Source organism: Doryrhamphus excisus, chromosome 1 (assembly GCF_030265055.1).
Source record: "Doryrhamphus excisus isolate RoL2022-K1 chromosome 1, RoL_Dexc_1.0, whole genome shotgun sequence".
In the NCBI taxonomy this organism is placed as follows: Eukaryota; Metazoa; Chordata; class Actinopteri; order Syngnathiformes; family Syngnathidae; genus Doryrhamphus; species Doryrhamphus excisus.
The window spans coordinates 27,341,842-27,362,691 of NC_080466.1; the positions used below are offsets into that span (position 1 = coordinate 27,341,842).

Sequence of the window (20,850 nt, forward strand, 5' to 3'; positions counted from 1 at the left end):
ATTGGCTGGCCACCAGTCTAGGGTGTCTCACTGGAAATCAGCTGGGAGTGAGCCCTTTTCTCAGTTATAGATCCTCTTTGCCTTGGTGGGGGCAGGCGGGGCCGCTAGCATACACACAGAGTGCAGAAGAGTTTAATACAGTAAAAATTATATTATTATTGTTATATACGTATTTGTTATTGTTCTTCTTTGGGCTGCATGGTGGACGAGCGGTTAGCGCGCAGGCCTCACAGTTAGGAGACCCGAGTTCAATCCCACTCTCGGCCATCTCTGTGTGGAGTTTGCATGTTCTCCCCGTGCATGCGTGGGTTTTCTCCGGGTACTCCGCTTTCCTCCCACATTCCAAAAACATGCTAGGTTAATTGCCGACTCCAAATTGTCCATAGGTATGAATGTGAGTGTGAATGGTTGTTTGTCTATATGTGCCCTGTGATTGGCTGGTTCGAAGACAGCTGGGATAGGCTCCAGCACCCCTGCGACCCTGATGAGGATAAGTGGTAGAAAATGAATGAATGTTCTTCATTGCACTTTCCCTAAAAGTAGAGTTAAAATTTCACCTTGACTCGTTCTAATAGACCCATCTCATGAACTGAGTGACCTACTCGTTCGGTCTCAGGTGTGTGGGGGGGAGCAGGTGTGTTACATTTGAAAACCCGACTTATGACTCATACTTTATTTAGTTTGCTTTCTTCAACTTGACTTTCCTGGGCGTCATGTCAAGCATGTAGAAGTGAATAGAAGAAGAGTAGGTTAGGAGTATGGGTCATTACCAGCATTAGCCATGATGGTGTAATGAAGGGGTGTAATGTTCTGTGTAGCGTGTAAAAAAAAAAAAAAAAAACAGCATAATTTCTCCTGGCGTGAGAGTGTCACAGTACACCATGAGCGCATTCAGACTGAAAATGGTCAGAAATACTGGAAACTCAGGGGGGGGGGGGGGATTAAGCCTTCAACCATACCTCTTCAAAAAGCTAAGCCCCTGCTCTGCGGCCTAATGAAGCAGAAACGACTTCAATCGCCTTTTTTAGCAACCCAAAAAAAACGACAACTTGATGTAAGCACTTGATCTGAAGAGCCGTCACTGACTCATTAAAGGCCGTGTCGCTCCCAAACTAAGGGACAGCTGGCTGCAAGTGCCCGTGTCATCCAGACAGGCCCGGTCGCCTTGGCCTCCCCCCAAGGTCACAGTCGGTCTCTCAAAGATGCCTGGCATCGGAGCAGCACAAGGTGATAACAAGAGGGCTTGTCAGTACACAGCCTGTACACAACATGACGACGCTTGCTATTGTAGTCTACATATCTTATACAAACTACACACCTTGTTTATTGCTTTAAACAGTTTAGCTGGTTTTTATTGGTCTGCACCACATTCTATATATGGTAATGGCAATGGTTTAATTTCATTTGAACATGCATCAGATTACAATTGAATGCATCACATAATCAGTTCACAGTTCCACATGTCCAAAAGGAGTAGGAAGAAGCAAAGCTTATTAAATCCTACCCCTCCATCTGGTACTTTTACAATCAGTAACTGTTACATTTGTTCACTTCCTGCTTTCCTATTTTATTTTATTTTATGATTATTATTTATTTATTTGTCACATACCGTAGTACGAGGTGATATGACCATACAATGACATAATGGATACCATAGTAACTGTAAAAATAAAATAAAAATAATAATAATAATTAAAAAATGAATTTAAAAAAACTAAAAAGCATAAGTTTTTTATTAGTAATATAATATGATAATAAAAAATAAACGATACATTTATTTATTATTTATTTTATTAACTTTTTTTTTTTTTACTTTTTTGTTTATTTATTGTTTTTTTTTATTTTATTTTTGTCATGTATCGAAGTACAAGGTGTTATGACCATACAATTACATAACGGGTACCATAGTAACTGTAAAAATAAAATAAAAAATAATAATAATAATTGAAAAATAAATTAAAATAAAATAAATAATAAAAACTTAACTTAAAAAACTATGCGTTTTTTATTAGTAATATAATATAATAATAAAAAAAATAAACTATATGTTTATTTATTATTTATTTGATTTAATTATTCATATATTGTTTTTTTATTTTTATTTTTGTCACGTACCGAAGTACGAGGTGACCATCCAATGACATAATGGGTACCATAGTAAGTGTCAATATAGTGATATATATAGCACATCATGACTGGTTCAAGACTCTTCATCCTTGTATTTAGCAAACATCAACTGCTTGTATTGTTTCTTGAATTGGCTCATCGTTGTGCATTGTTTGAGGTCCTTACTCAATCCATTCCATAGTTTGATTCCCCATACTGAAATAGATAACCTAACAAGTAATCCAGGGCTGTCAAAAACAACTCATTAACGGCGACAAATATTTTTTTTTGTGCACCACAGCAAGCATGCGTCTGAGTTCTCCACTGCGCAGCGTCCCCAAACAGTCACACAGAGTCTGACACTCTTTCATAACTTCATTGTGACCTGAACACATCAACAAGAGTACAATTCCAACAGCATATAATCTATCTATCTATCTCCAACTCACACACAGCTCTAGCCTCCTCATACTGGGAACGACACGTCCTCATTGCCATTACAACAACGTACGATGCATTCGGGGACACTCGGGGACACTAAAGAAAACACATGAAGATGTGCTACATTTAAGTATGCCGGAAAAACAAGTACATTTATCTTAAATGACGTGTGTCTTTGAATGCAACTCCTCAGTTTAAAGTGGGATTTAAATGTTCTGCTACTATTCAAAAGACTAGTCTCTTTTATTGTTTATCGTTTATCTTTCTGGGCATATTTCAACCAGAGTTAATAAGGGCTGCTAGTCGTCCGAGGGAGGTGCCTACCTCAACCAAAAATAACACGTGGAACACATACTGTACATACGATGTACTATATTAGAGTGTAAGCATTTGTTGTGTTTGTGTTCCACGTGTGTTCAACACCTCCAAGAAAAATACACATCATTCATTCATATTCAGCAGTTGATCGGTTGATGCACAAATTCCTGGTTGTCGTGGTGACAGAGACAACATGACCTGGATGGAGTGTTTTTCGCCGCCATCTCGGTGTATCCAAGCAACTGTGAACTGTAACTACGGTTATTATTACGTCATCTGGCAGAGTGGGGCTCCTTTGTATGAACCTCATAACAATATTTCAGTCATCCTGGTGAGCTTTGGAGAATGCTAGGTGAAGTGACGGGAGCAGCATTGTGTGTGTGTGTGTGTGTGAGTATTGTGTGTATGGAGTAGGAAATAGTACCGGCCAGGGAAATAGATCATTTATTTTCTCAGTAGTTGTGTGCCCGCACCGTTTGAACATGCATTCATTATGAATGAATCGGCATATAATTTGCACATTGTCATATTATCACCTTACGGAGTTGCTATTGTGAGTAAGCTGTTGCTTATTCACACAGCAGACATTAGCATCAGTAGCATTTTAATACGTGGATGCAATACTAGGCCACCTGATGAATAGAATTGTAACATTCACTTGACTGCAGACTTGGATTTGACATCATCGTCTGGAAACGGAACTCATTTGTAGTATGAGGACCACCTGGACTATAAATAGGACATGCAGACTTCACTTTATCACGGCAACAAATGGACCAATCATAATGCATTTGATTGTACTGGTAGGATACTGGAGTACAGACTACAGTGACTCTTTGTTGATTGTGGTTAATTGGTGATAAATTCATTTATATTAATTAATAAGATTCCGGGCGGCACGGCGGACGAGTGGTTAGCGTGCAGACCTAACAGCTAGGAGACAAGGGTTCAATTCCACCCTCTGCCATCTCTGTGTGGAGTTTACATGTTCCGGGTTTTCTCCGGGTACTCCGGTTTCCTCCCACATTCCAAAAACATGTTAGGTTAATTGGCGACTCCAAATTGTCCATGGGTATGAATGTGAGTGTGAATGGTTGTTTGTCTATATGTGCCCTGTGATTGGCTGGCCACCAGTCCAGGGTGTACCCCGCCTCTCGCCCGAAGACAACTGGGATAGACTCCAGCAACCCCCCGCAACCCTCGTGAGGAAAAAGCGGTAGAAAATGAATGGATAATAAGATTCCGGGCGGCATGGCGGTCGAGTGGTTAGCGCGCAAACCTCACAGCTAGGAGACCAGGGTTCAATTCCACCCTCGGCCATCTCTGTGTGGAGTTTGCATGTTCCGGGTTTTCTCCGGGTACTCCGGTTTCCTCCCACATTCCAAAAACATGCTAGGTTAATTGGCGACTCCAAATTGTCCAGGTATGAATGTGAGTGTGAATGGTTGTTTGATTGGCTGGCCACCAGTCCAGGGTGTACCCCGCCTCTCGCCCGAAGACAGCTGGGATAGGCTCCAGCAACCCCCTGCGACCCTCGTGAGGAAAAGCGGTAGAAAATGAATGAATGAATAATAAGATTCCTTATTTATAAATGGAACATTTCCTCAGTTAGAGACCTCTAGACATAAACTAACACCCCTATAGTCACCTTCACTCTCATATTCTATTACCCAAAACCGTAGATGTTATAAGAGTAAGTACGCCATTTAAGACATTTTAAAAATTCCGCTCATGTGTGTTGCAGAAAATGTGTTCCAGATGTGTGGCGAACAGGAAGTGACATCCGTGGGTTCAAAGTTGAGTTTTAGCTTGGCATAAGTTACAGCCGCAGCCGTAGTTATAATAGTATTATGCCTCTCAAGAAGATTAAAACCTGCAATATGAGCCTGTTGTTCCGGCGATCAAGCCTGGTGCTTGTGTCTCAACGGTCGCTTTACTGACACCTAGTGACCAGGGTAGAATACTTGGTTTCATTGATGTCTTTAAAGGTGTCTTTTGAATGCTTTAAATATTGACGTCTGCCAAGTGCAGGTTCTGTTTCTTCAGATTAACTTGAAAGGCTCTAAGTGGAAGAACTGATTAAATTTTAGGGGTGATCCGGAATGTCATCCGGATACAGGAATTTTTTAAAGGATTGCGAGAGAGGATAATTTTTCAGCGTTTGTGCATATAACCCCACAAAAAAAAATGTTTCTACAGGTTCTCCAAAAATATCAAAGACGATCCAGAATATGAAACATTTTGCTTAACCAAGCTGTGGTTTAGCACATTAGCATTAGCGCTCTGAATTGCCCATGTGGACACATGTCACGTGTGAGCACGGTATCTAACCGTCAGAGTCGGACCCAGCTGGCCATGTCAACCTTTATAAACACACCTTAGCTCACTCCCACTTTTAGTGGATCTGGATAAAAGTAGCTCTTTTGTAACAGTGGTGTGTAATGTCCAGCCTGGGGGCCATTTGCGGCCCACAGCTTGTTCTTTATTGGCCCTGAGGCATTTCCCAAATATGAAATTAAACACAGCCCACATCAGAACTCTTGAATAGAAGCTTAAAATATATAGTATCTAACTACTTGTGGTACCTCGACCTACCTTGGATTGGTTTTGGAAAGCTTGTTACATAGGATTTTCCAGTGCTGCCTTCAAGGACACATACAGTAACTACTACACAACATTTTACAGGTTTCAGTATCCATTATATCAAGCGTCTATTTGTTTTTTTTTCCCTCTTGTTCCTGACCTTCTTCGCCCTCTCACTCTCCTTATGACAAGCTTCACGCTCGTCCTCGCCGTTCCTCTGAGTCAAAATCTCACACACAAATACACACAAATACACACACATTGGCGTTTATGGATTGTCAATGGCAAAGCAGCACACATATTTACAAATTATCAGCCACAACATGAAAAAAAAACACTTGCACAGCACACAATGTAACACATAAATGTGAAAATACCTTTTAACGCACTATTATTAACACACACACACGCACGCACGCACACACACACACTGGCCCAAATCCCACGTATGAAGCCATACCGGGTGGTATGTACAGCAGAAGCGGGGAGGGGGGGGGGCTTGGGGGGGACTGGGTGGTAAGGTGGTGGGGTGTTACAGCTCCATGAGCATCACCATGGAAACAGGCAGAAGAGCAACATTTCCCGCTCAGCATACTGTCAGAGACTGAAGATGAATCTGGTTCTCATTAGGGAAGCCAAAGAATAACGCCACACACCAGGAGGTTGATTTCATTATTAATCCTAGCAGATTCTTCTCCTCAAACCGCCAAGTACATGCATGCACACCTGCATCCTTAAGTGAAGGAAACATCTCAAATACAGAGGAACCTCGGTTTTTGAACGCCCCGGTTTTATTGTAGTACTGTAGGTGTCGGTTTTGGTACGGTCTAACTCGGATTTTGGTTGTTTCGTGGTTGATTGGAGTCTATGAGGCTATCTGTGTGGGTCACGTTCTACAAGAGAAGGTGTTGTCCCTTTATCGGCGGATGTTGTACCTGCATCCTTAAGTGAAGGAAACATCCCATATTCAGAGGAACCTCGGTTTTTGTACTCCCCGGTTTTACTGTAGTACTGTAGGTGTCGGTTTTGGTACGGTCTAACTCGGATTCTGTTTTTTTCGTGGTTAATTGGAGTCTATGAGGCTATCTGTGTGGGTCACGTGCTACAAGAGAAGGTGTGGTCCCTTTATCGGCAGATGTTGGACCTGCATCTTTAAGTGAAGGAAACATCCCAAATACAGAGGAACCTCGGTTTTTGTACTCCCCGGTTTTACTGTAGTACTGTAGGTGTCGGTTTTGGTACGGTCTAACTCGGATTCTGGTTGTTTCGTGGTTGATTGGAGTCTATGAGGCTATCTGTGAAGGTCAGATGTTGTCCCTTTATCGGCAGATGTTCGGTGACGGACAGCTGGAGAGCGCCAAGAAATAAATGTTGCGGTAAGAAATTCAAGGTTGAACCGCAGAGCTGCAGGTGACACTCAAGACGTTGCTGATACTACCCGAGTCCTATCTTCTCCGCCTCTGGAGTCCATATTTAGTAGTATACACGGGGGTCAAAGAAGCCCCCGGAGAATGGTTATGTATGATCTAGCACATAACCATAATCATATCAATTGCGCACTTTGCTTCCAATAGAAGGCTGACTCCGATGAGCGCTCTCAAAACTCACTCTTCCACTCACTCCTACGCCCACACGCCCTTGCTCGCTACCTAACATGGTCATGTTGCAAAGAACACTAGCAAGGATTAAAATGGGAATCAAGGATTCTGGATATTTCCATCTCCTGTGAAGTGGAAGACCAACTAATCGGATAACTTTAGAATAGAGGCTAAGAGAAATCACTGATTATATCCATAAGTGAATATACGGAGCAGTTCCAGCACCAAAACATGCTAGTAAGTGATACGCTCATAAAAATGTATATTTTGACACAACGATAATGTAATATGGAATCGGAGTCAAGTCGTAGCCAGTAACAGCACACTATGGTGCATTCAAGGACTGCCGAACTGTGCAAAATATCCACGCTTGATGGGGAAAAAGAAAACATTGTACAATACATGTGTGCTGTACGTTTAACCACATATACAACATTCATTCATTTTCTACCGCTTATCCTCGCGGGGGTGCTGGAGCCTATCCCAGCTGAACTTTGAACCCCCGGATGTCACTTCCTGTTCGCCACACATCTGGAACACATTTTCTGCAACACACATGAGCGGAATTTTTTAAATGTCTTAAATGGCGTACTTACTTTTATAACATCTACGGTATTGGGTAATACAATATGAGAGTGAAGGTGACTATAGGGGTGTTAGTTTATGTCTAGAGGTCTCTAACTGTGGAAATGTTCCATTTATAAATAAGGAATCTTATTATTCATTCATTTTCTAACGCTTTTCCTCACGAGGGTCGTGGGGGGTGCTGGAGCCTATCCCAGCTGTCTTCGAGCAAGAGGCGGGGTACACACTGGACTGGTGGCCAGCCAATCACAGGGCACATATAGACAAACAACCATTCACACTCACATTCATACCTATGGACAATTTGGAGTCGCTAATTAACCTAGCATGTTTTTGGAATGTGGGAGGAAACCGGAGTACCCGGAGAAAACCCACGCATGCACGGGGAGAACATGCAAACAAAAACACAGAGATGGGTGAGGGTGGAATTGAACCCTGGTCTCTGTGAGGTCTGCATGCTAACCAGTCGACCACCGTGCAGCCCCCCATATACAACATATTTTTTAAAAAATATTTCCAACTTATGTTCGATGAGATGAATTTTCAAAGAAAAAAAAAATCAACATTTTTTAACCAAAAATTCACTAAGTTGCAAGTATGCATTATTAATAGTATTAATCCATTGTAGAAGGCGCTACTCTAACCAAAACATACTGTAACCGAGTCAAGATTAAATACCGGTGTGTGTGATGTGGCAGCAAGATCCACTCAAGACACCTTCTGTTTTTCTATGATGTATTATGATTGTGTATGATATATTATTTGATGTGGGTTCAATTCCCACTCAGCCACGTTGTGTCATGTGATTCACTCATAGCCACGCAGCCTTTTATGTGAAGTCCCATGGAGTGGAAAACAGTCAGTAGTTTTGGCTTTTCTTCTTGTTGACAAAATGTAATAAAAAACACAACCTTGGCAAATATACACAGAGTGATGTGATAGGAATCGAACCTACTGATATGACACCATCTCATATTCATTTCCACATAAAAAAAAAGATTGATTTAAAAAAAAAAACACTGTCGCTACCTCTGTGTTCAGACATCTATACTGTTTATACTGCTCTTGCAGTTGCTGTTTTGCTGTGTGTGACACAAATGTGGTCTGACAAGATGAAAATGTCACCATAACCAGACACACTGCAGGGTGGATCTTAAACTCCGACTTTTAAGCCAAAGGGTTGTTTACTCAGCAAGCGAGCGATACGGCCCGAAAGGAGTGACTGACACGTATATTTGAATGTGCTGAAGTGTGATATTACAGCCAGTCACCATGACTCCAGACGTAGAACTTTGTTTCTTTACTATAAATACCTTGCAAAATCTCTACTACTGCATGCCGGCACAGTACTATTAAATGTTCCACCACTAGATACACAAACACAAATATGAAACTCCATATTTCTTAGTGGGTCTTAATGGAAGATTGCTGTCTATCTAGTCACCAACTGCATTCCTTCCAGGAAGTCCCTTTTAGCCTCTAGGGCAGGGGTCTCAAACGTGGCCCGCAGGACACTAGTTTGAGGCCCCCGCCTTGATATGAAAGTTTAATGTTAGTGCGGCCCGTGCAAGTTTGATATGGATGCTGTATGGTATCATGTACCCAGAAAAAATTATTACGTTTGATTAATGTTCATGTTAAAGGTTAAATAACTGTTAATAGTTATCCTCCCTATCCGTGTGGAAGTGGTAAGTGTTTTGGTTATTTAAGTTTAAAGGAAATAACTTGAAGGCTACCGTTTAGGTCGCTAGCTATCTAGTTTGCGAGTTAGCATGTGTCTCAAGACCCTGCAGTTGCGCAATATGTTGTAAATAAAAAAAAGTATACTATAGTCTATACTATATAGTATACTATATGTGACTATAGTCGTGTTTTGTCATGTCTACAGGGCTCTAATAATGCTTTGTTCATTTTAATCTGAAAAAAATAATTTGTCTACCCACCAACTATATGTGGTTTCTTAAGTTTTTATTATTTGCCGTTTTATTATTATTATATTTATTTATTTATTACTGATTGATTTTCTTTATTCTTGATTTGTTTATTTATTTTTCATCTTATTTTGTGTAGAAAAATAAAAAGTAAGATATTTGAGAACAGTGGAATGTTTTATCAGAGCTTTTCTTGTAGAAAATCGAAACCAAAGCAAAGTTTATTCATTTTTCTGTTTTTAATAAATGCGCTTTTTTTTTTTTTTTTTTTGGAAAACCTGATGTGGCCCAGTCTCGCCCAGACTCTAGCTCCAGTGGCCCCCCAAGTAAATTGAGTTTGAGACCACTGCTCTAGGGCCTGCTTGCAGAAAGCTCCCAAGAATTTCCCTGAGCCACCTGAATGCGGCGTATGGGGATGCTTGTGTAGCCTCTGGAGGATCAGAGAAGCTTCAGTGAGCTCAGAGTCTCTGAAAATCCTATTGACGATAACCACCTCGGTCACACACTGTGGAAACTTCCACATAAGTGGATGATTAAATGACACGTGGTGTTAGCTTCTGTGTTCCGTGATGATGGTTGACTTCTGAGAATCTACATAGATATACTACGAAGATGCTGTGTACTTATGAACAGAAGTTTAGTTTACCATGGTTTGCTAAAAGTCACACATTTGGACTCGAGTCACAATTTTGATGACTTTGTACTCGACTTGACAATTTCATCAAAGACTTGCAACCCGACTTGGACTCTGACATCAGTGTCTGGGGACCTGACTCAGACTTCAGTCTGGTGACTGAGATTTTCAGTGTGTGTTGAGTCAAATATAAAATGTATTTTTATATTATTTCTATATTATTTTCGACAAGACAACACATTCCCCCGACAGAATCTGCCACAAAACACACACAAAGTGACTTTCTCCCACTTCTGCTAAAAGTAAAAAAAAAAAAAAAAACAGACTTGGACTCTGACATCAGTGTCTGGGGACCTGACTCAGACTTCAGTCTGGTGACTGAGATTTTCAGTGTGTGTTGAGTCAAATATAAAATGTATTCTATATTATTTCTATATTATTTTCGACAAGACAACACATTCCCCCGGCAGAATCTGCCACAAACCACACACAAAGTGACTTTCTCCCACTTCTGCTAAAAGTAAAAAAAAAAACTAAAATGAAGTAAATGATGCTGTCACCTTAAGGTACTTAATCAGTATTGCTGTAATTAATTAGTATTGTGACTGTTGACGGGTAGCATGACAACCGTTTTTGAGATTTATGGTTTCTTTGCTGTCATAAATTGCACTTTAGCTGTGAAATAGAAAATGTGCTTAGTCATTATGTTGTCCGCTACATGCTATTTCCGCATCTAGTGTATAATTTCATACAATTAATGCCTTTTATTGACAGTGAATTCATGATTTTGCTGTTATTGTATCGAGACAGACCTTTTCCATTGCTGTGAATAAGTTCCGTTTCTGGTTACATGTCGATCACGCATTTCCTGTTTGTCTCACAAGAGCTTGGTATTGTTCCAAAACATTGGAATTGAAGTCCAAGTTAGTCCAAAATTCAGTGTACAAGTTCCACTTTATAAGAAGATGACGCCATCTAAAACCTTGTGCATGTAATTGCGGTTCTTTTAGATGGCGGGAGAGTCCAAGGCTGGACCCGCTGCTCGTTGAGAAGAGCCATACTTGCTTTCATGCGTCTCCATTAAGACCAAAAGACGTTGCAATGATTGTCACTAGTTGCTTTTTTTTTGAAAGACACAATCAAGAGGGGAGTGAATACCTGTGACACTGATCCCTCTTTTTACATCTTCTTCTTCTCGGGCACAACAGGTAGAGTTCTGATTGTATCTCGTGTACATAGTTGGAACAACATAATGAGCTCATGATGATAGGGGGTGCCAAATTCAAAAACGTATGAAAACTAAACCCACGATATGACATCATCATGATATGCTAATAATAATAAAGACTTATTGTATACGTCATACAATATTTACTGTACTAACCTGTACAGAAATATGAATACTATACTGTATGATGCATTGCCATACGGACGTTGCCCTGCATCTTTTTTCCATTTTCACGGCACCAGTGACTTAGCTACGACACCCACTCACAGAAACCCAAAAACCCAGAATCCCTCACAGAGAATAGGAGGCAGGATTTTGATATTATTCCAGTAGCGCTTTAGCTCCATTGCTAATTTGGATATACGGTAGGCATATGGCGTGAACCTTCGTTAGATCACGTGAGACTTTGAGCTTGCCAGAAGCAACACATGACATAGTTCAGTAGGTGGCCAGCATGATGTAGAGTAGTGCCCCCCCTCCCTCCACCCCCCCACACACAACTACCTCACTGTTGTCCCCTCTCACCTCATCATAAATTCATTCCATCAATGAAAAACACGTCACGTTTAATTGAGAGTATAGGTTTTTTTTTTGCTCACCCCCCCTTTGGCCAAAATCAATAAAAAAATGATTACATAATGATGAATATTGTTGAATAAGACAATGCGGTTTAGTCGCCATAGTGGCAGGAAGATTGATGTAGCTGTTTAGCCACATTGTTGCGATAAATATCCCCTTGCTGCCCATCGAGAAAGGCTGATTCTGGGGCAATCCCTCCCATCCTGCCGGATTGTGTCACACACACACACACACACACACACACACAACCTGTACGGACATTGTGAATGAGAATTGAGCCAAAGCTGAAGACTATGTCTAAATCAGACACGGCTAACCCTTGGAGGCAACTTCTCATCTACCTGTTAAATCCACACACTCAAGGCAAGCAACAGTGTGACACTAAATCTTCCCTTTTTGTGAAATAACGCAGAAGAGTGGTCTTACCGTGCAGCGAGCCTATGTTGCGGAGACATCGGAGCACATATGCTGTGTGTCATCACACGATGACTGGGACGCCGTGGCCAGCCGACGAGAAGAGGTGCTTCACATCAGAGAACATTAGAAGGAGGGGGGGGGAAAAGCAGGGGCTCTCCTGTTTTTCTGTTCTTTTTGCAAAAGCCCTCAGAGAAATGAAGCGTAGACAGATGAAGGAAAAGGAGGAGGAGGAGGAGGAGGAAGAGGAGAAGGAAGAGGAGGAGGAGGAGAGGGAAGGCTGAGGAGGCAGCAGTGTGCCGGGCTGGGCTGCTGTGGATCACCTGGAGCACTGTTGGGCTCCGCATTTACTCCTCCACTGCAGCAGTGCGAGCCGCTTCTTCCACAGGCTCCCACACATCACCGCAAAACCAGGATGTGGATTCTCCATCCGGATGGATTCGGGATTCTGCAGCTCTGTTGCGCCATGCGCTTCATCCCCACACCCCCCACATACACACACACACATCAGCATGCACGCTGATGTTCCTTTTCACACGTCGTCTCCTTTGCGTTGACGGCTTTATGGTCACTTTTGATGAGTCGTGGGTTATTTTCCCACGTTTCGGTGCCGTGTGGGACTATACTGACTGGAGTTGTCATAAAACGTCGAACAAATCTTCAACCCGAGTATCGTTCTGTCATCAGTGACTAACTTTTTCCATTGCTTCCAAATCATATTTTTTTTAGAAAGTGAAATAAAAAAGTAGGGCGGCACGGTGGTCGAGTGGTTAGCGCACAGACCTCACAGCTAGGAAACCAGGGTTCAATTCCACCCTCGGCCATCTCTGTGTGGAGTTTGCATGTTCTCCCCGTGCATGCGTGGGTTTTCTCCGGGTACTCCGGTTTCCTCCCACATTCCAAAAACATGCTAGGTTAATTGGCTAATAACTAATACAGTCCCCGCAGTCCAGTTCAGTGTGTACCCCGCCTCTCGCTGGAAGACAGCTGGGATAGGCTCCAGCACCCCCCACGATCCGCGTGAGGATAAGCGGTAGAAAATGAATGTTTTCAGAGAAAACAGTTCCACCTAGTGGTCAAACGTTATCTTCCCAGCCTGTTTCTACCATATTTGACCACTAAAACTTCCATTCACTCGGCCATCTCTGTGTGGAGTTTGCATGTTTCTTCCCGTGCATGCGTGGGTTTTCTCCGGGTACTCCGCTTTCCTCCCACATTCCAAAAACATGCTAGGTTAATTGGCCACTCCTAATTGTCCATAGGTATGAATGTGAGTGTGAATGGTTGTTTGTCTATATGTGCCCTGTGATTGGCTGGCCACCAGTCCAGGGTGTACCCCGCCTCTCGCCCGAAGACAGCTGGGATAGGCTCCAGCACCCCCGCGACCCTTGTGAGGAAAAGCGGTAGAAAATGAATGAATGAATGAAATAAAAAAGGACTGCGCAGAGGTCACATGGTTAGCATGTAGCAGCATACCCGCAACCCGAGTAAGAATAAGCAGCATAGAAAATGGATAAAATACTTAAGGGGGGAGGGGGCTGTTTCGCATGGTGAACATTGTCTGCCCTTTGTCACCCATTCTGGTCATCATTTTCATGGACAGAATTTCTATACGTATCTCAGCTCTGCTGTTTACAGATGGTGAGGTCCTGATGGGCTCATCGAGATGTGACCTTCTGGGATGAGACTCAGCATTTCCAAACCCGCTGCCATGGTTCTCAGCCGGAAAAAGGGTGCATTCCAGCCCTTCGGGTTGGGAATGAAGTATCTCTTGTTCACACGTGAGGGAAGGCTGGAGAGTGAAGTCGACAGGCAAATCGGTCTGCAGTAATGTTGGCACTCTACCCGATCGTCAAGGTGGAGAGAGCTGAGCCAGAAGTCAACGATTTGATCTCGATTCACCGATTGATTGTTCCTACAGTGACCTATGACCTATGATCCTGAGATTTATAAAGGGCAAATATAGAAGAGTTGGACGTTCCTTTCCTCCGCAGGGGGGCTGAACTTACACTAAAATGTAGGGGTGATGAGCTTGGTTATCTGGGAGGAGCCAGTTGGGGTGCCACAGGAATCTAGTCTGGATACCTTTTGGTTGCGTCCCTGGTGAGGTGATGGTCTGATCAGCTCAGTGAGTTTTGGTATATACCGTATTTTCCGGACTATAAGTCTTTTTTCCATAGGTTGGCTGTTCCTGTGACTTATACTCCAGAGCGACTTATAAATGAAAAAAGTGTTTATGTTACATAAACACTGGACACCTTTTCTGTTCATGTTTATTTTTTGTGTAGCTGAATAACCATTGTGTTAGAATATCTATCTCACATCTTATCTATTCTTTTATTGGTAGAACTTGCCTTCCAAGAGGACATAATCTCTGTTTTGGTCAAGTAGTTTGGAAAATAAATTACCCGACTTAAAGTCCAGAAAATACGGTAATCCTCAACCTTGGCAGTCCGATTCATGTATTTATTCATCAAAGCATAAAAATATCTTGCATTTGACTTGTTTGTGAATCCAAGCTACATCTTCTTCTTCTAAATTAGCTAAAATTGTCCAATAATCGGATACTGATTCAAAATCTGAAATATTCTGATTGTTTCTTCTTTTAAGTGCAATTTTTGCTAAAAGAGATTGGAGCGAGTGACTCAAGAAGTCCCAACAATGGAACAAAAAAGTGAAGAGGCGATAAAAGGAGACACAGCCGAGCTGGAAAAAAAAGTGTGGAGTAATTGTTGGATGAAGATGACGAGCCTGCGTGGCGTCTTCTGATTGTGTGGAAACCATTCAAGACCAAAGCTGAGTACTACATACACAATGTCTCCTCTAACTCTCCCCGTGCTTCCGCTACGCTCTTCTCACCAGCCAGCCTTCGCCTTTGAAACGCTTCCTGCTTGACAAGCACCTTGACTCACCCCCCCCCCCCCCCCCCCACACACACACACACACACAAAAGGTCCACCGACATCACATCACTCATTGTCCAAAATTAGTGAACAAACGAATACAGTCCCCGCAGTCCAGTCCAGGGTGTACCCCGCCTCTCGCCCAAAGACAGCTGGGATAGGCTCCAGCACCCCCGCGACCCTCGTGAGGATAAGCGGTAGAAAATGAATGAATGTTTTCAGCGAAAACAGTCCCACCTAGTGGTCAAATGTTGTCTTCCCAGCCTGTTTCTGCCATATTTGACCACTAAAATTTTCCATTCACTCGGCCATCTTTGTATGGAGTTTGCATTTATAGTACTCAACATGCAATTTGGCTGCAATTTATTAGAGCCCCGTAGACATGAAATAACACCCCTATAGTCACCTTTAAATTCCTATCATTCTTTGTTAACATCCCATAGCGCAACAAAAATGTGCTAGCTAGGCGATCACTGCAGGGACGTTAAGTCATAGCATATAGCAAGCTACCGAGCTAACTAAGTTCTAAACTTAAGACAGGGCTGCACAGCGGTCAAGTGGTTAGCGCGCAGACCTCACAGCTAGGAGACCCGAGTTCAATCCCACCCTCGGCCATCTCTGTGTGGAGTTTGCATGTTCTCCCCGTGCATGCGTGGGTTTTTTCCGGGTACTCCGGTTTTCCTCCCACATTCCAAAAACATTCTAGGTTTAATTAGCGACTCCAAATTGTCCATAGGTATGAATGTGAGTGTGAATGGTTGTTTGTCTATATGTGCCCTGTGATTGGCTGGCCACCAGTCCAGGGTGTACCCAGCCTCTCGACAGCTGGGATAGGCTCCAGCACCCCCGCACCCTCGTGAGGATAAGCAATGAATGAATGAACTTCCATTCATTCTTAACAATAGGAGTCTTCAAAGAGAAGGTATTTCATATTCAACACTGTACTGAATACTTTAGAAGTTAATAAGAGAGCAATTCTTTATGTTCCAAACATCAAACAAGACCATTTAGTGTTTCCCCAAACCTACTGTGAGCATTTTTTAATATTTTTTTTTGCTGACAAAGCCAGGAAAATCACAAAATGAACTCCCAAGATTGTCTGGAACAAACGTCTACTGAGTCTACTGTCAGCCCATTGGGATTTAATCATGGATTGAATTAGCATGACAATAAAGATGTACGGTACAATCATTCCTAAGCTAAATGAGTGCAAAGTCAGATATTACACCTTTGATATAATCCATGGTGCGGGGGCAAGGCATCATTTTTCTTCACTTGTGGGTAACATGGAGATTTAAAAAAAAACATTCAAATATGCCCTCTAGTGGCTATAAGCAGTAGCTTAGCAGTAGTCCCATAGGGATGAAACTTGGATGTACTGTAAAGTAGTCTTGTACAGTTTGTATTAGCTATACTCACTTTTGTGAGATACTGTAAAAGAATTGGAGAGTCATAGTTACTGATGTTATGATAAATTGTGATATTTTGGCCAATTGGTTTGATTCCGGGCGGCACGGGGGTCTAGTGGTTAGCACGCAGACCTCACAGCTAGGAGACCAGGGTTCAATTCCACCATTGGCCATCTCTGTGTGGAGTTTGCATGTTCTCCCCGTGCATGCGTGGGTTTTCTCCGGGTACTCCGGTTTCCTCCCACATTCCAAAAACATGCTAGGTTAATTGGCGACTCCAAATTGTCCATAGGTATGAATGTGAGTGTGAATGGTTGTTTGTCTATATGTGCCCTGTGATTGGCTGGCCACCAGTCCAGGGTGTACCCCGCCTCACGCCCGAAGACAGCTGGGATAGGCTCCAGCACCCCCCGCGACACTCGTGAGGAAAACCAGTAGAAAATGAATGAATGAATGAATGGTTTGATTCCCATGTTATAAAATTATGCACATAACCACATGTCCACTAAGCATTTTTCAGTGTTTGTATTGTAATTGGTTCCAAGCCATGGCACCCGTGCTAACTCGGTTTTTAGCCCAACTTATCCATCGTAAAATTGCCACTTCAATGGAACAGTAATGGAATAGAAACAGTCAGCAGCATGGATTATCAGCTTTGTTTAAGTCGCATTACAAGTGGGTGACATTCATTTGTGATGGCCCGCCACAAATACATTTTGACCACCACAAATAGATTCTTTTCGGCCTCACTCATAAATATTCTAATGTAGCTAGACAGCCGGAGAATATAAAGACTCACTCGTTGCAAAAGTTATGGGCAATTACTTCAACAAATCCCGTACTGCATCAGTGGCGTACTTGATGCAAACCCGATCAGGGTTTACCGACCGATGTTTGTGCTGATGTAAGCCAGATTTTCCTGAGGACCCTCGATGTGTTTTTATTGACGCCTCCGCTGAATGTCACCAGTATAATCCGCCATTTAGTATCTCGAACTTCTCTGCAAAGCACAGCAGCCGACACCCCCCTTCAAGCTGATGTGGGGTCAGAATCATTGATTCACTCTTTGTGGGTCACGCTGGGTTTAAGACTTTCCCATGATGCACTGCAATATTTGTCAGGCACTTAAACCCACACATAAAGAGAAGTAGACAGCTCTGTAAATTACAGTCTTGGTTAAACCCTGCAGTGTCGTGTTTTAATGCATTTTAGCAGCCGACGCAATAATTATGCACTGACGCGCTACAGATGAAATGGTATGAACATTTCATATATGTGATTATTGGGATAAAAATAATCCCCGGGGGGGGGGGTCTCGATGACGTCACGGTCTAACTTCATAATTGGCTAATGTTGCATGTGCAGGTTATTTTTATGAACATTGTGGGAGACAAAACGTGACAGACAAAAACTTTTTTTTATGCCACAAGCGAGACGGACAACCCGTAACCCACCCGCTCCCCGCCCCGCCTTTTATTTACTCAATAAAAGTGACTGTTGCATTCCAGGAAAAGAACATCATACCAACAGCACATGAACTCCGATGGAAAAGAAAAAAACAGCAGCGCTAACGAGTGACGGACAACATCAAGTGGAGGTGGAATTGCAAGGTTTATAGTGTGTCAAAAAAAATCGACTATATCACCAAAGGGTTTCGGAAGGCTGGAATACTGTGTGATGAAGGGGACAGCTCCAGTTAAAGGGATAATCTGCCTCGGGTGACACCGACAGCGACAATGAAAGAGAGAGGGAGAGAGGCTGACAAAGTGTGTGATGAAGGAATTAAGAGGGATTTATGAACATAACTATTTAGAAGATGCGGCACAACGCTCGAGTGGTTAGCGCGCAGACCTCACAGCTAGGAGACCAGGGTTCAATTCCACCCTCGGCCATCTCTGTGTGGAGTTTGCATGTTCTCCCCGTGCATGCGTGGGTTTTCTCCGGGTACTCCGTTTTTTTCCCACATTCCAAAAACATGCTAGGTTAATTAGCGACTCCAAATTTGTCCATAGGTATGAATGTGAGTGTGAATGGTTGTTTGACTACTACAAAGTAGGTTCCTACTAACCTATTTCGGTGTATGTGTTTTTATTTTAGGGCGGCACGGCGGTCTAGTGGTTAGCGCACAGACCTCACAGCTAGGAGACCAGTGTTCAATTCCACCCTCGGCTATCTCTGTGTGTAGTTTGCATGTTCTCCCCGTGGGTTTTCTCCGGGTACTCCGGTTTCCTCCCACATTCCAAAAACATGCTAGGTTAATTGGCCACTCCAAATTGTCCATGGGTATGAATGTGAGTGTTTTTAATTTAGTGGGTGAGGCTTAGACATTATGGTACTTGGGTACGGTAGTGAGTGGGAAAAAACCCTGACTTGCGTCCTTTTTTACCCCCCACCCCACTCTCCGAGGTGCAATTATCCCAGTTTCTGTCATAGTAAATTGTAGCCCAATGGCAATAATCTTAAATCTTGCTCACAGCAGGCTAGATATCTGGCACATACACATACACACTCCTACATACATCTTACCTGAATCCTTGTCAAAGAAAAGACAGCAGTGGGTCTGCAGTAACCATGGTAACACCTGTGACACATGAGGAAGATAGGTGTGACAGATAATAGTACAATACAGCTGAGTCACTCCAGTGCAAACATTTGCTGAATGAGAGGCATCTTGGGAAAAAAATGGGGGGCATTCAAACTGGTTGAACTGTACTCCCCCCCCCCCCCCCCCCCCACACACACACACACCATATTGTTCAACATACAAAAGGCAGTGACCATATACTGTTTTTCAGAAGTGTGCATGACAACAATAACAACGTCGTCCTACGTCACCTTCTTCATGCCTGACATGTTCGTCCACGGTGAAGGTGACTTCCTGTCCGGGATAACTTCTGATACTGAGCGACGATCATGCCTCCGCGATGATGAGGTCAGTAATCCGCGCGGCGGGAAACATGTGCGTGGACCCCCTCCATGATGAACCTCGGTGGAGAAGCCGAGACCAGTAGTCCGGAATCATCTGCAGACCTCCTGGAGTCCGGTACCCGTCCAGATGTGGCGTTGATGTCTCTAACCATGAGACGAGTTCGTCTGACGCCATTTTCTCCCCCCCACCACCACCACCACCCACCACCCTAAAGTCTGCAACCACACTTGATGTTGATGCAGACACAACTTCTTAGCTACTTTCTATAAATAGAAAAGTCTGGGTCTTCCTCCTCCTTGCCTCAGAACAGGAAGTGGTCCTTACGTGGTTACGTTTGACTTGCAATGCACCCAATTATGTCGGAGTATGTTGTGATGAATATGCTGGGCTGCACAGCTGCACAATATCATACTTAATATCATGCTTTATCAAAAAATACACAGTTTTAGGTCACACTGCTAATAGTATTGCATTATTTTTCAAACAGGTACGTTCAAATGTGTTTCTAAGAGAGGAATATAATTGCAAGATAAAGGTAAGTGGCATCTTAGCACAAAACACAACAATATATTTTCAATTCAGGTCTTTAAAAATGCATATTTTTTATTTTTTTAATACATAGTTTTAGGTGACACTGCTAATAGTTCTGTATTGCATTATTTTTTAAACAGGTACGTTAAAATGTGTTTCTAAGAGAGGAATATAACTGCAAGATAAAGGTAAGTGGCATCTTTTAACAAAAAACTCAACAATATATTCTCAATTCAGGTCTTTAAAAATGCATATTTTTTAATGCAGCTTTTGAATTGGGTTTAATGTGATTGTACGTCATGAAAAGACTGGGGATGGTGGATGAGTGTGAACTGATTCATTTTCATACCTATCCATTTATGGTAATTCTAATATATTTTACATTGAATAAAATAATTAAAATAGTGCTTAGAATGGTGGGGAAATGTGAAAAATATATCCTACGCGTCAGGTCTTGCGATTGGTCACTAGATGGCGACATTTAGCTACATTGGCGTCCATACTCTGTCCATGGTACTAACTAACTGACTGACAATCACATACCATCCAATTAAAGTCGACATAATTATAAAATGACCCACACTGAAATATCAGAAGTGAAACAACCAAAACCTAAATCGTTTTGTACTTTAGAAAAAAAAATACATTTCGCTTGTCGTGT

At 42.5% G+C, this 20,850-nt stretch overlaps 1 protein-coding gene across 6 annotated transcripts in view; it reads right to left on the reverse strand.

Annotated features, from left to right (window-relative positions):
- Positions 1 to 19,915, reverse strand: part of LOC131099206 (disks large-associated protein 2) — a 118,574-nt gene extending 98,659 nt beyond the window's left edge. For 4 of the 6 annotated variants that reach the window (XM_058046037.1, XM_058046028.1, XM_058046063.1 and 1 more), the window contains exons 1-2: positions 19,565 to 19,915; positions 19,256 to 19,310 (exon numbers count right to left, since the gene is read on the reverse strand). In XM_058046037.1, the coding sequence (XP_057902020.1) occupies positions 19,256 to 19,310; positions 19,565 to 19,582 (73 nt within the window). In that variant the 5' untranslated portion in view covers positions 19,583 to 19,915. Of the gene's footprint in view, positions 1 to 7,497; positions 7,592 to 12,429; positions 15,270 to 19,255; positions 19,311 to 19,564 lie in introns of those variants that run through there. The other 2 variants (XM_058046054.1, XM_058046046.1) reach the window with 2 other exon arrangements.
- Between the last annotated feature and the right edge of the window lie 935 nt (positions 19,916 to 20,850).